This window comes from Panthera uncia, chromosome B4 (assembly GCF_023721935.1).
Source record: "Panthera uncia isolate 11264 chromosome B4, Puncia_PCG_1.0, whole genome shotgun sequence".
NCBI classification, from domain to species: Eukaryota; Metazoa; Chordata; class Mammalia; order Carnivora; family Felidae; genus Panthera; species Panthera uncia.
The window spans coordinates 53,888,802-53,902,947 of record NC_064809.1 but is presented as its reverse complement, the minus strand read 5'-3'; the positions used below and the strand labels follow the sequence as shown (position 1 = coordinate 53,902,947).

The window sequence follows — 14,146 nt, the reverse complement described above, 5'->3', positions numbered from 1 at the left end:
CATGTAATAGGTAACTCATATCTATCTAGTTCCTTCCTTTTTTTTCCCTTCCTTTACTTTTAATACATTTTCCCCTTGTCCCTGATCCTCACTCCTATTCTGTACCGTTCCCCTGCCATTATGGTACCAGTTGTAATGTGCTCAATGTTTATGCTTAAATATACTCATATCCTTGTAAAATATGTGATAAGCATCCATGTGCTTTTGGTGTCCTGAAATGTTTTTACGATGGTTTGCTACTTCTCACAGCACTACTGTGTTCTATAGTATGAATCACTGCATTTTCCTTATCCCCTAGTGATGGACACTGGATTTGCCTCCATCTTCCTTCTATCACAAACCATGCTAAGATGATCATTTTTGTACTTAACCTTTTATGAACCTTTGCGAAGATTTATTTTTTTTTTTAATTTATTTTTAGAGAGAGAAAGAAAGCATGAACCTGTGAGCAGGGGAAGGGCAAAGAGAGGGAGGGAGAGAGCCAAGCAAGCTTTTGCTGTCAGCGCAGAGCCCAATGCGGGGCTCAGTCCCACAAACTGTGAGATCACGACCTGAGCCCAAATCAAGAGTTGCACGCTTAACCAACTGAGCCATCCAGGCTCCCCTGAACCTTTGCAAAGATTTATATGTTAGCTGATTTTCCAAGGTCAAACAACTAGTTAGGGGAACCAGGATTTTAACCCTGGTGGACACATGAGACTATTTTGTAAAAGGCAGGAGGGAGTGGAAGTGCAGATTGCAGCAGGAGAGATTAATGTTGACCCTCCTCCTCTATCCCTCTTGAAGGAAGCTTCTTCTCTTTTACGTCTGTGTAGCACCAAATCAAGAGGCGACACTGCATTCTTCTAGCTCTTCTCTGCTGCTTTCAGACCATATATTTTCTTCTCCTGCATCCTTGTGAAGCTTTGGCATTGTCTACCTTTATCACATCTATTATCAAAGGACCTCATCAGCACCTCCACACCATTGCTGAAGATTTGGGTGCCCGTTTCCTTGTTCATCTCTCTAGCTTATTTGGTGCCATGCATGGATGTGGTTTAAACTTCCAAGGGCCCAGCTATCTAATATCCTAGCCCAGAAATTTCTTGCTCTGCTTTCACTCCATTTCCACAACCTTGCCTATGGTCACACCTGGCCACCACCTGAAACTGCTGCTCCTCCAAAATCATAAACTCCTTTATGTCAGTCAGTCACTGACACCACAACCCTACCTCCAACTCTCTCGGGCTTCACCTTTGCTGACACTGCTTTTTTAACCTTATTGAGACCTCCAGCAACTTGAGCCCCTTCCTTTTGTCTCAGTCCTTCAGCGCTTTCTGTAAGCAATCCAACTTTGTGCCTTTGATGCTCCTAGAACAGGCTGCTGAACTCTATGGAGGAAATGACACAATGTACCAGTTGGCAGAGCCACACACATTTATGACCTCCCCATTCCACTGCCCCTCAGTAGTTCCTGGTGATCCTTTACATGCCGCCCATCAGCACTAGAGACTCCTCAGTCTCCAGTAGCTCTGTCTTCTCACCTCCATCTGTGTCTGTCGTGTTGTATTTGCTTTTGTCCATGGTTTATTTACTCAACTGGTTGCAAGCTCCAAGCAAGCAGGGAGGATGCATTATACCTTTTTTGTAGTCTACATAAATACTAACACAGCACCTCACACAGAATGGGTGCTCAGCAAAATTTGTAAAGCAATCAGTAATTCAACCCTTCCATGCCACCCTCCTCCAGGGCTAATATCTTGCACATCTACGTGATAGACAGTACTAAATGTCACACATCTTATGAGCTAAAGAAAACCTACATGGAAAGTTACAATTTACTCTTTTCAAGCAACTTCAATCCAGGGGTTTTGTTGTACCTCTCATTTCCCATTTTTGTAACTATTAAACCTATCAAGTCCAGGAGCTCCTGGGTGGCTCAGTCAGTTAAGTGTCTGACTTCGGCTCAGGTCATGATCTCGAGGTTTTTGAGTTCGAGCCCTGCATCGGACTCCACACTGATGGTGGAGTGCACACACTCTCTCCAAATAAATAAATAAACTTTATATAAAAACTAAAAACAAAAAACTATCAAGTCCACTTCACACTTCTTAATACAAATAGATTGCTTTGGGTGACTATAGGTCTAATGATCTTTGCTGCTTGTTGAGGTTTATCCCACTAAGATATATTACCTCATTTCTGTGCTTTATTCCTCTCTTCCTTTTACTCATTCCTTGAACTTCATTAAATGGCACTAAATCCACACACTTCAAAACCTTATTACAAAACCTTCCTCCTTGGCTAACAGAGACATTTTGTTGGAATAATTTGACATGATTTCCACTCTATACTTTGCATCATTAGGATTCTGGAAATTGCCTAGCAGTGAGAAAATAATCAATGCTGGTGTTACATTGGAAAATATTTGGGGTGATTACTTTTTAGTAAATGATCTAGTAATCCCAGATTTTCAGAGAAAATTGTAATTTTTAGCCTTTTCATAGTATCACTAATTCTTCAAAGACCCTCCTTTCATTTCCATTCTTTTTTTTTTTCATATATACCTCTCAATACAATTCTAGCTAACTCTAAATTAGAATTTCACCACTGTGTGTTCTACCTTATATTGAAAGTCTTCCAGTGTCTTAAAGACAAAATGTATTTTAATGGAATTATTCTCTAAAACAAAATACATAATTTTATAGTTTAACTTATGTATTCTTCTTTTCTAGGTCACAAATGGCTACTTTTCATGGGGCAGTGGTTTAGCTACATTATCCAATATAGATATTCGAATTCCAACAGGTGAGAGACATTTGTTATTATTTTTTATTTTTAATTATGACAAGTATGGATTTCCAAGGTAATTGATCTTAACAAAAAAAAGATTGTTTAAACATTATTAACGTTATTTATAGTTGTTTATTTGCATCATGTAGCTCATAAGCCACTGTATCATCATGGAAGTGATTGGAAATAAGACTTGCCTTTCACTACAAAATGTGTAGACATTTGGACAAGTTATTTATTGTCCAAATAAGCTGATAACAGCTTGTTGCTGATTTGTCCATTTAAATAATGGGGTAGCTGATTTTTCATGTTGTTTGAAAAAGGATTTAAATAAAGACTATATAAGAAAATTATTTTCTATCCCTGAGACAACTAAAGTGTTCAAGTTATTTTAGGCTCAAATACCCAATAATTTTTGGTTAAGATGCCTAGATATCCGAATAGAAAAAATGTTTTGATCTGGCCTGATGGTCAATAGATTGAGATTTTTCTATTTTACATGCGTATCAAAGTAAGAAATTGGAGAAGTCGGCTTAATACCAGCCCAATCCCTTTCATCTCAATTAATCAAGTTGAGTCAAAACTGCCTTCTTCACCTGAATGAATTGAATAAAAAAGTTAAAACTAATTGAGTTTATTTAGGCAATTATTTCGTTGCTCTATTCACTAATGTCAGCTATTCTCATAGTTGGAAACAGTAAATCAAGACCTATATCTTTTAATTTTTCTCTCCTTTGTCAAAAAAACCCTCATGTATCAGAAAGAGGAGCTATTTAGAATAACTTATTGCTGGAGACCAAGTGTGGGCTATTGATTTTGAAGCCTCAGCCTTTTCTAAATGTATTTTGGTTTTATTTTACTAGAATTCCATGTCCTCTTGCTGTTATCCTTTATCTAATTTCTCTAGGTCAGTTGACCATGATTGTGGGCCAGGTGGGCTGTGGGAAGTCTTCTCTTCTCCTTGCTATCCTTGGTGAGATGCAGACACTGGAAGGCAAAGTTCACTGGAGCAAGTATGTGTATTTTTAATTGGTTTCTATTGCTCTATCATCCATCCGATGATCTTACAAAGGGAAGAAATGAGAGCAATTGATTCCTACATTAGGAATATGAGGATCCCCTCAGAAATAAGTGCAGCTTTCTAAAAAATTAAATTAGTAGAAACCTTAAATGTCATAAATTAAAAATTAGAAAACAGTTTCTTACAGAGGGTTATCATGGTATAAACTAGTATGATTGGGATTTTGTAAAGATAGATTTTCAAAGTTAAAAGGAATAACATTCAAAGAAATAATTTAAAAACTTATCCTATATTAAAAGAAGTTATGGAAAACTTACATTATTCATAAAGCTTAAATGCAAAAGAGCTGTAATGGTTCACTGTTCAGTGAAGAACTACCAAATAATCTTTTAAAAAATCTTCATAAGGGGCTGAGAAATCAGCCATTTCTTTTCACACCCAACTTAAAGTAGGCGCTGGAAATATCTAGTAGGAGGTACATGGATAGGTCAAAGTGGTGTGTTATGCCACTGTAAAGACATGAAAAAGGAGGTATCTAGCATGGTGCTTCTCCTGAATATTCGAATGGTGGTCTTTGAAAAACATTGTGGTAATGAAGTGACTCAGAACCATAATATCATATAATTGTGCAATAAAGTGTTAAACCAATTTACTCAGTTCGGCTTACCTAGTAGATTCCCCATAAGCAGTTTATGAAGAAATTGGCTATAGCTTATCTAAGAAATTGGATTATAGACCAGTGTTTCTCAACAAAGTATGATTTTTCTCCCAGGGGAGATATCTTTGGTTGTCACACTGGGGAAACAGGTTTTCCTGATGTGGTTGGTATAGGCCAGGGATGCTGCTAAACATCCTACAATGCACATGACCCCCTCCCCACTGCCCCGGCAACAAAGAATCATCTGACCCCAAATGTCAGTTGTGTCAAGGTTGGGAAACCTTGCTCTAGATCTATAGACGTTTGTTAATATTTTGCCCCTACCACTGTGAACTCTATTGTTGCTTACTCTGCTGTTCACATACACAGGTATGTCTCAAGAATGAGTAAAGACTATTTAAGAGCATTTTTAGAATAGAGTCTATGTTAAACTCCAGGCAAGAGATGGAAATGCTTGGATGTGAAATTTGAATGGGAAACATCCTATTTTAAGTATCATGAGTGAAAGGAGGAGGTTGGGAAATGTTGAGTGTACATTTTATTCCTGCTGGGCCAATCTAAAAGACAGTAGACATGAAACTGTTTAGTGAATATCCAGAAGAGAGCTTGGTAAATAATTGCCACCTGCAGTTTACTTCATGACAAGTTCTTGTTGATCACTAAGATCAGGCACCAGGCAATTTGCCCTGCCACTATCTCCTTCCATCTTGGATGACTAGAGGTTTTGAGAAACAGATTTTACTGGATTAAATTCTATTTTGTGACATGTACAGCCATCATCAAGTTACTTGGGTTTTATTTTCACCTTTGTTTGTCATTAAAACAGAGAGAAAGAATGGGAATCAGTGACAGCTTGAGAAGCTCAAGAAGCTTGAGATTTATTTTCAGACCTCTAGGATGTTCTTCTACTATAGTCTTCCCTTGTGTTATTTAGGATTCCACTTAGGCCAGATCAACTTCCAATATTATCATTAATAATCTTCATCATTTTGCTAACTGATAAATAAATGATACGAGAATTAGGGAAGTATTTTACATAATCTAGTATTTTTTATTTTGCATTCCTACCTCATTTCACAAAGGTAGGGAATTATTTTATTTAAAGTTACATAGTGTAATAAAGCTTGAAAAATAAAGATAAAGATATCAAGAAAAATTAATATTTAAATAATAATCTGAGAAGTAAATAGGTAGAAATGCATGCTCTGGAGTCCTGTGTATTGATAAAATATGGACCACAGATTCCACTCTGAGCTTCATTGAAGCTAAGCAAAGAGGAAACTAGAGATAAAAACATACACTTACTCAACAGAGGTTAAGAAGTCTCTCTCATGAAAAGAAAGAAAGAAAGAAAGAAAGAAAGAAAGAAAGAAAGAAAAAGAAAAGAAAGAAAGAAATCTCATGGATCCCAACAATAAAGCTAATAAAAAATTATGTCTTAGAGATGGAGCCAAAGGGATGAAGGTGTGTAAAAGGATTTTAGATAATTCTAAGTATTTATAAAATCCTCATAACTTAAAAATCATCTTTTTATGAACATTGCCTTCATTCACTATACTCCCATCTCTTAATGGCAGAAGGACTAAGATTTTCTTCAAAAAATGTTTGTGTTGGCTTAGGCACACATGGCTTAAAAAACTAAGCCTCTAAAAGATTGGATAAGCTAACACAAATTCTATTTTCCTTTAATTACAAGAATTACTTTTTTTTCTCCTATGGAATCCTTAATATCTGATAAAACATATTTTCCTATTGGTAATATTCAGAAGATACTGATCTTCTTTTAAAGAGTTATTTATAATTACTCTTGATTCCATAAAAGGCTGTTGTGCCTCATCCAATAAAGAAAGGCAGAGAAATGTTATTAGAGCAAAGTTAATTTAGAAGTTACCAATATTGATTGGTTGATGAAGTACAAAACCTAAGAAGTGCTTTACTTCAACACACTGAATTGTTTGATGTTTTTTGGAAGCTCAAAAAAAAAAAACCCCAATAAACTAAATGTTAGCATAAGGTGTCAAGTGCCTTGCTGCCATTATTTCACCACTGCATGTATCTCTGGCTGCATGAATTTTATTTTTAAATGTGCCCTCATAGACTGGAATGAGCAAAGTCCAATAAGTACTCGGTCCTCTTGTGGTGATAAATATTTACTTTAGGCAGGAAAGAAGGTATTGCTGCTCACCCAAGGCACACCTACATGAGTAGAACCAAGTGTACAAAGACCTCTAAAGACATTTCTTTGGAAATTGCTACCTTTGACCTAGTCAGCCATGTTGTAGCCTCAGAAGAGAAAAGTCAGAGAAAGGAGGAAGGGACTAAAAAATTCCCCAGAATTGTTAGAATGCCAGGGTTTTTATTTCTGCATCTGGGTGTGCTCTATATTTGTTGAAAAGCAAATGCTCTACCTGAATGAATTTGTCTTGATAAACAATACAACAATGAAGTTGTCTTGATAAACAATAATTCCTACTGACATCTTAGGAGCTAGAACTAAAATGCTCTACCTGACAAGTGGTTCCAGTGACAGAGTCTACACTGTGTAATAATTTTGATAATCATGTGAGACACAGCCATCATTTATTTTTGTTTTCCTTTTCTTTTCTTTCCCTCTTGCCCAGCCTGTCAACAGTCCTCCTGTCAGGCCTCATATGTGCTGATGTTCTATCTTCTAACATCTTGGCGTAATCAGCTTTATAATAGTGGTTCAGTTATTCTAAGACAGGTGAATTGAGGAGTTACTCCTTTTCATGTGACTTTACGTGGCATAAAGGAATAATAACACACTGAATCAGCTTTCCTGGATTAGATGCAGTGTAGTGTGTTTGGGCCCACATCTAGCTCCCATTCTTCTAAATATTATTTCTGATGTAAGCTTGCAAAAGTCACTCTTTCCCATTCCACAAGGTATCAGCCATAATACCTGAAAGCTGCTAGCTACTAAGTTTAATTTTTATTCTTGAAGGAAAATACACAAAAGTCCTGCATACAGAATGGAAATCTATTTTCCACAAGGGGATTTTCCATCTGGCCTCTTTGTTTTCTCTTGCTGCTTTCAGTGCTATTCACTACCACAGTGAATGGTGGAGGATGGGTCTGGACATGGACCCAGTGATTTTCATGTAATCGTTAAGATCTGATGTTTAAACTCAGAAATAAGTGTATTTATTTTGTAAGAGAAAAAGAAATCCTTTGAATTAGATTAAACATATTGCTGTTGTGTGAGAAGATTATAGAGGTGGTCTCTACAAGTTAAGAACTCTAATATTACTCATTAAAAATGAAAGAATAGGGCTTCTTTTTATTTGTTCATGGAGGATGACTACCTACAAACGGACCAATATCTACCATATCTTCCTTACTCTGAGACTAGCATATCTCAGTATATACTAGTATATCTTTGACATGCAAATCACTGTGGTAGTTGTTGGGGAGGAAATAATTGAACACACTGTTCTCATGAAGCTTACTGCTTAGCAGGGAAGGCCACAAGGAAGTAAGAAAATAATTTCATAAGTAATTATTTGGTCAAATTTTTATAAGTGCTAGGAAGAAGGACAGAGTTTTATAAGAGCAAATAATAGGTAACTTCACTGAGCTGAGTCTATGGGGTCAACAAGCCTTTTTTAGGGAGATGCATGAATGAATGATACTTGAACTTATATTTTAAGGATAAACCAAAATTAATGAGTCAAAAAGTAAAGAGCTGTAATACAAATGGAGATAGAAGGTGAAGAAGAATATTCTGATTCTCCTTCAGTCTTTCTGTGGTCTACTGTAGGACCCTCTTCCTTTACTTGGCCTTTAATTTATATCTTTGACTTCAGTTTCTCCCTAAGTATTAACAACACACCAGTGTACATTTCTGGCCAACATCTTTCTTCTGAAGATCTAATAGCTCCTTCAAAAAGTCTTTATGTATAAACTGCATGTTGAACACATCTAAACTGAGCTCATATCCCTCATTATCTCCAATACCTACTTCTCCTGTATCTTGGCAGGAATGTGTCCCCACCCACTGAAATCTGTTTGTGGATGCCCAAGTCAAAGCTCAAAGATCCAACCTGAATTCTTCTCTCTCTCCATTGCCCACACAGTCCAACCAGTCACTTTTCTTATGTCTGTCCTTAACACTTCTATGCCTATATTAATTGTCCTAGTTCAGGAGAATTGCATATGTGAACTATTCACTGTAATAATTCCCTCACCTTTCTTCATACTGTTATGAGATGTACCTTTCTGATATGAAAATCTAATTACTTACCTCTTGCTTATAATTTTTGCAATTGACTGGCCAAGAAATATTCCAAAGACCTTTGCATACTATATCAGGACCTCTCATGATCTGGTCCCTGTCTAATCCCCCCACCCTTAGCACTGTGTTCCAATAACCCTGAACTGCAAGTTGTTTCTCAAATGCACACACTCCTGTGTAACTCCTTTCCTTAGATAGTTAGTCTCACTTTTTTTCTAGTGTCAAATCAGATATTATCTCTTTGACAGAGCCTTGTCTCATTCTCCTAGGTAGATTGAAATGTACCGTCTCTTCTGATCCCTCTGAACTGTGTTTAAGTAACTAGTGTGTTATTGGTCTCCTTAGTAGACTGATACACCCTATATCCAAAGCATGTTCTTTTTCTCTTTATCTGCTTTACATCTAGTCCAGGCCCTGGCTCTTTTCTACTTTTATTAGTGGAAAAACAGCACTCTCCCATCTCTGTCTCTGTCTCTATCGTGTTTCTATCTTTCTAATTTCAACCCCCACCCCCAGGTACCACCCTGGCCCCTTCCTTTTGTAGATGAGAAAAATCTTCACAAGTTCTTTCCCCTTCCTCTTATTCTCCTCTTGTCTCAGTCCACTGCACTCTGGTTTCTACCTCTGCCACTCCACTGAGACTATTCTTATTAAGTCCATCAGTGGCATCCTAATTTTTAAATTCATTGTGTACTTTTTGATCATTGTGTTAATTGACCTCCTGGTCCATTGACATTGTTGCCCATAAGTTTTGCTTCAAAATGCCTCCTTGCTTAATTTTGACTCACAGGTGAGTTTACCTCAAAGCATTTGCCTGCTCCTCTTGGTCCTTTCTTCAGGTTTCTCTTCCTTAGTCATTCATTAAATAGTGATATCTTTCAGGTTCCAACTTTGTCCCCTTTTTTTCTGCCTCTATGTATACTCTCCGGACAAGCAGATAACTTCTGATGAATTTAGTTTTCTCTATTTGGTCCCGTTCCTTTCTTCTATTATGAAACAAGCTACAGAGTAATCCATTAATTTCTACACCTGCTTCTTTTCATCTGTTTTCTGTCTTCCTCAAATTAACTAAAACCGTTGAGGTCATTCATTAACTTTTTACCATTTAAAAAAAATCCAAATTACTTGGGGCACCTGGATGGCTCAGTCAGTTGAGCGTCCATCTCTTGGTTTTGGCTCAGATCATGATCTCATGGTTTGTAGGTTCAAGCCCTGTGTCAGGCTCTGCACTGGCAGTACGGAGCCTGCTTGGGATTCCCTGCTCTCCCTCTCTCCCTGCCCCTCCCCTGCTTGCTCTCTATCTCCTTCTCTCTAAAAGTAAATAAATAAACATTTAAAAACTACAAATTTCTTTTTTTAATATAATTTATTGTCAAATTGGTTTCCATACAACACCCAGTGCTCATCCCAACAAGTGCTCTCCTCCATGCCCATCACCCACTTTCCCCTCACCCCATCCCCCATCAACCCTCAGTTTGTTCTCAGTCCTTAAGAGTCTCTTATGCTTTGCCTCCCTCCCTCTCTGTAACTTTTTTTGCCCCTTCCCTTCCCCCATGGTCTTCTCTTAAGTTTCTCAAGATCCACATATGAGTGAAAACATAGTGTATCTGTCTTTCTCTGCCTGACTTATTTCACTTAGCCTAATACCCTCCAATTCCATCCACATTGCTGCAAATGGCCAGATTTCATTCTTTCTCATTGCCAAGTAGTATTCCATTGTATATATAATCCACGTCTTCATTATCCATTTGTCAGTTGATGGACATTTAGGCTCTTTCCATAATTTGGCTATTGTTAAAAGTGCTGCTATAAACATTGGGGTACATGTGCCCCTATGCATCAGCACTCCTGTATCCCTTGTGTAAATTCCTAGCAGTACCACTGCTAGGTCATAGGGTAGTTCTAGTTTTAATTTTTTAAGGAAACTCCACACTGTTTTTCAGAGCGGCTACACCAGTTTGCATTCCCACCAACAGTGCAGGAGGATTCCCATTTCTCCACATCCTCGCCAGCATCTATAGTCTCCTGATTTGTTCATTTTAGCCATTCTGACCAGTGTGAGGTGGTATCTCAGTGTGGTTTTGAAAATCCAAATTTCCTGATACTAAAGCATAATATAAGCAAATATCACTTGGTAAAATGTAGATTTCATTATTTTTGGTATGTGAGCAACTTGGGTCAGAGAATAATCATTATTGAGAGGAGATTTTTAGTCTGAAATTGTTTTTTCCTACCTTAGTTAACCTTACCAGGATGTCATTAGCAGTGTGCAAGCGTGAAAATCTTATCATTAGTAGCTCTAAGCTAAGTATTACTAGACAACATACTTAGGTATATTTTCTCCATAAAAGCATATGGTGCTTTCCAGAGCCAAATGAGATCTACTTTTAGAGTTCCACTGGACTTTAATTTTGTGTGTAGTTTTTGAATTCAGGTCTTGAATTCAACTACATTATTCAAATTTAGAACAATAAAATGAATAGGTGTTTTTTCCCCCATAATATAGATGTAACTAAATGTTATTAGGAAAACATCTCTTTGTACATAAATCATATCAAACAATAACCATACCCAAATGTTGTGGTTTGACCTATTGTACATGTCTGTCTCTCTTAGGATTCCTTAAGGACCAAGCTGTGTCTAAACCTTTCAAGTTTAGAGCCCCAAAAGTAGTTCTTTTTTTCATGCCATAGGATGGCTAATTAGGAATCTAAACAGATTAGATTTCAATTTTAAAGGTAGGGAGACTTTGGAGATACCAAATCCTTATACAGACTAGGAAACTATTGTAGGAAGATTACCTAAATTTATACAGCTAGATAGAACAGAGGTGGTGTAGAACCCAGGTCACTGTATGAACCCAGATGTTGTAATGAAACAGAACAGTGCTATCTATCTTTTGGAAGCTTACTAAGCAATTATTTCCTCACTGATGAAGACATAAAAGAAAATTATTATTTGTCTGGTTTGTCTTTGAAATTAATATCAAAAACCATTTGGGAAACATAGCTATTAATATTTCCAATGTTTATTTTATTTTTATCTGATATATGCACACAATCATTCTTATATTTATATTTCATAATTAATGAACATTGTTTGCCATACTTGCAGTGTAAATGAATCTGAACCTTCTTTTGAAGCAACCAGAAGGTATTATTTCTATTTTAATCTGCATTTAATAAGAATAACTTTCCTCCTCAGACTTTACCTAATACTCAGACTCTTACTCCTAGTCATTTTATTCATTCTCATGATGTACCAATTTATTTATTAAAGTGTACCAACATATTTCCAATAGCAGTGGTTCCCAACATTTACAGACTGCTAAAAAAAATTAATTTGCCGAACAAAATGTCCCATTGTGTCAACAGTTTTCCTCTCCATGAGTCATAAATGTCTCAACTTTGGCCGAAACTCAAACTGTTTTTAGTAAATTGTATTTGGGATTTCATAAAATAAAAGTACAAGAATATGTATATTGTTTATGAGTTAAACAGTGATGGGATCTGTCCATAAGCTAGAGATGGAAAGACCAGGGGGAGAAGAAGAAGACATGTCAGAAGTTGGGAACCACTGTTCTACTGCACATACAATTATCTTAGAGACTACTAGCATACTCTATATCATCATATCTTTTAAACTCCTAAGACATGTTTCAGGATGATCATTGAATATTTCTAATTACTCTTTTTCTTAACCTTACTATCTTTTAACCGTGATTCCTTAATTAGTACTTACAGAATGAACTAACTGTGGAAGTGTGACTTTTAAACTGACCCCTTTCCTACCCCAATTCCATCATCTTCTTTATCTTCAACTCACATGTATTTTCCTGGTGATTGCAAATTAAAGTCTGATGTATAGACATCTGGTAGAATGTGTAAACCAAAAAAAAAAAAAATGGGGAGGAAGAAGAGGCTATAATTTTTAGGAAATAAGCTATTTCAATATGTTTTGAAATATGTAGCTTTTAAATGTGTAGTTATTTCAACATTGAAATGGATTCCTCAATGTATTATTGCTTTGAAATAATTATATATTATCTACTACCTTAAAACATTGTTAACATGAATAAGCCACAGACACAGTACCAATTAATGTCTTTTTCTAAGGTCTGCATATAAAATTCAGAGTTATGTAAGGTGCTTTTAATATAAAGTAAAATATCAGTGGCTATTGGAGAGAGTGTATTGCTATTGACCTTTTAATTATTTCAAAAATTGTAGTTATTTTACAAAATAAATTTTCAACCTATAGTTTATACCTCTAAACACTTCTTTAGCATAGCAAAATCAAATTTTGCACATTGAGGAACATTTTGATTAAATTCTAATCTTTCTAATTTAGGTGAAATACTTAACCATAAATAGTAAGTTTGGTGGTTATTAAAATATTCTTTCTTAGAAGCTTTCCATTTCTGTGTTTAAGATATTTCATCAACTTTTGTTCTTCTTAGTTTTACTAAAATACACATACAGCACAACATCCTTTTATACCTTCGGTGTTTTGTTTATCTTTTCCATTTTCCAGTAGGAACAGGTATTCTGTGGCTTACGCAGCTCAAAAACCTTGGCTATTAAATGCTACAGTAGAAGAAAATATTACTTTTGGAAGTCCTTTCAACAAACAGAGGTAATTTTGAATGTAAAATTTAGAACTAAAATGAGCAACTATTTCTAATGCTTATGTTTGGTCCATGGTTTCTGGAACCTGCAGAGCCATGCCTTCCTTTTTTCCCTGCATGCCCTGCTTCCATCTTCATCACCAGGTCTTTTGAGTCAACTTTTTAAATAGAAGTCTGACTGGACGTTTCAGCCCATCCTGTATACTTATTGTACACCAAAACTAAGCTGCTGAAATGGAATCATGGAGGGTGGAGTGTGGAGGGGTGGAGGGGCTGGTGGTTGCGAGGGTGCTGAGGTTATTGATAAATAGAAGGAAAAATCCAAGGAAGAAAGAAAGTTACCTGTGGAAAGAAAAGGAAGAATGTGGGATCTGAGAGGTTCTAGTTACAAACAGCAGCCAGAATACACCATCTCTCAACCGTCTTTAAATACCACCAGAGTGTACAAAGGCATGACCCTTAAGCCAGCCTCAGAAGGCTAGGTCTTAAAACCCTAAGCCAAACCTTGAAAGTTAAGGAGAATTAGTTCAAGGGGGAGGCACAGGGAAGGGAGGGAAGAGGAAATCAGATAGTGTGGGAGGAAGAACTTAAGTTACATGGGATCATTTGGGACCCTGGGAACAAACCAGACAGAAAAGGATTTATGTATATTCACAGTGGCAAAATGGATTTAAATGAAAGCTGAGATGAGGTAGCGGATGTCTTAAAAGCCAATTTGATATAATTCTATGCATTCTGGGGAGGCACAGCAAGTTTGAGAAAGGGGAATAATGAAGTAACTGTGATGATTAATCTGAAAGTGTAATGATAGAT

At 36.5% G+C, this 14,146-nt stretch overlaps 1 protein-coding gene across 1 annotated transcript in view; it reads left to right on the top strand.

The window, feature by feature from the left end:
- The window catches only part of ABCC9 (ATP binding cassette subfamily C member 9), a 129,034-nt gene that overhangs the window by 56,669 nt on the left and 58,219 nt on the right, over positions 1-14,146 (top strand). The window contains exons 18-21 of the mRNA XM_049625176.1: positions 2,715-2,787; positions 3,680-3,785; positions 11,821-11,859; positions 13,240-13,341. Of these exons, the coding sequence (XP_049481133.1) occupies positions 2,715-2,787; positions 3,680-3,785; positions 11,821-11,859; positions 13,240-13,341 (320 nt within the window). The remainder of the gene's footprint in view (positions 1-2,714; positions 2,788-3,679; positions 3,786-11,820; positions 11,860-13,239; positions 13,342-14,146) is intronic.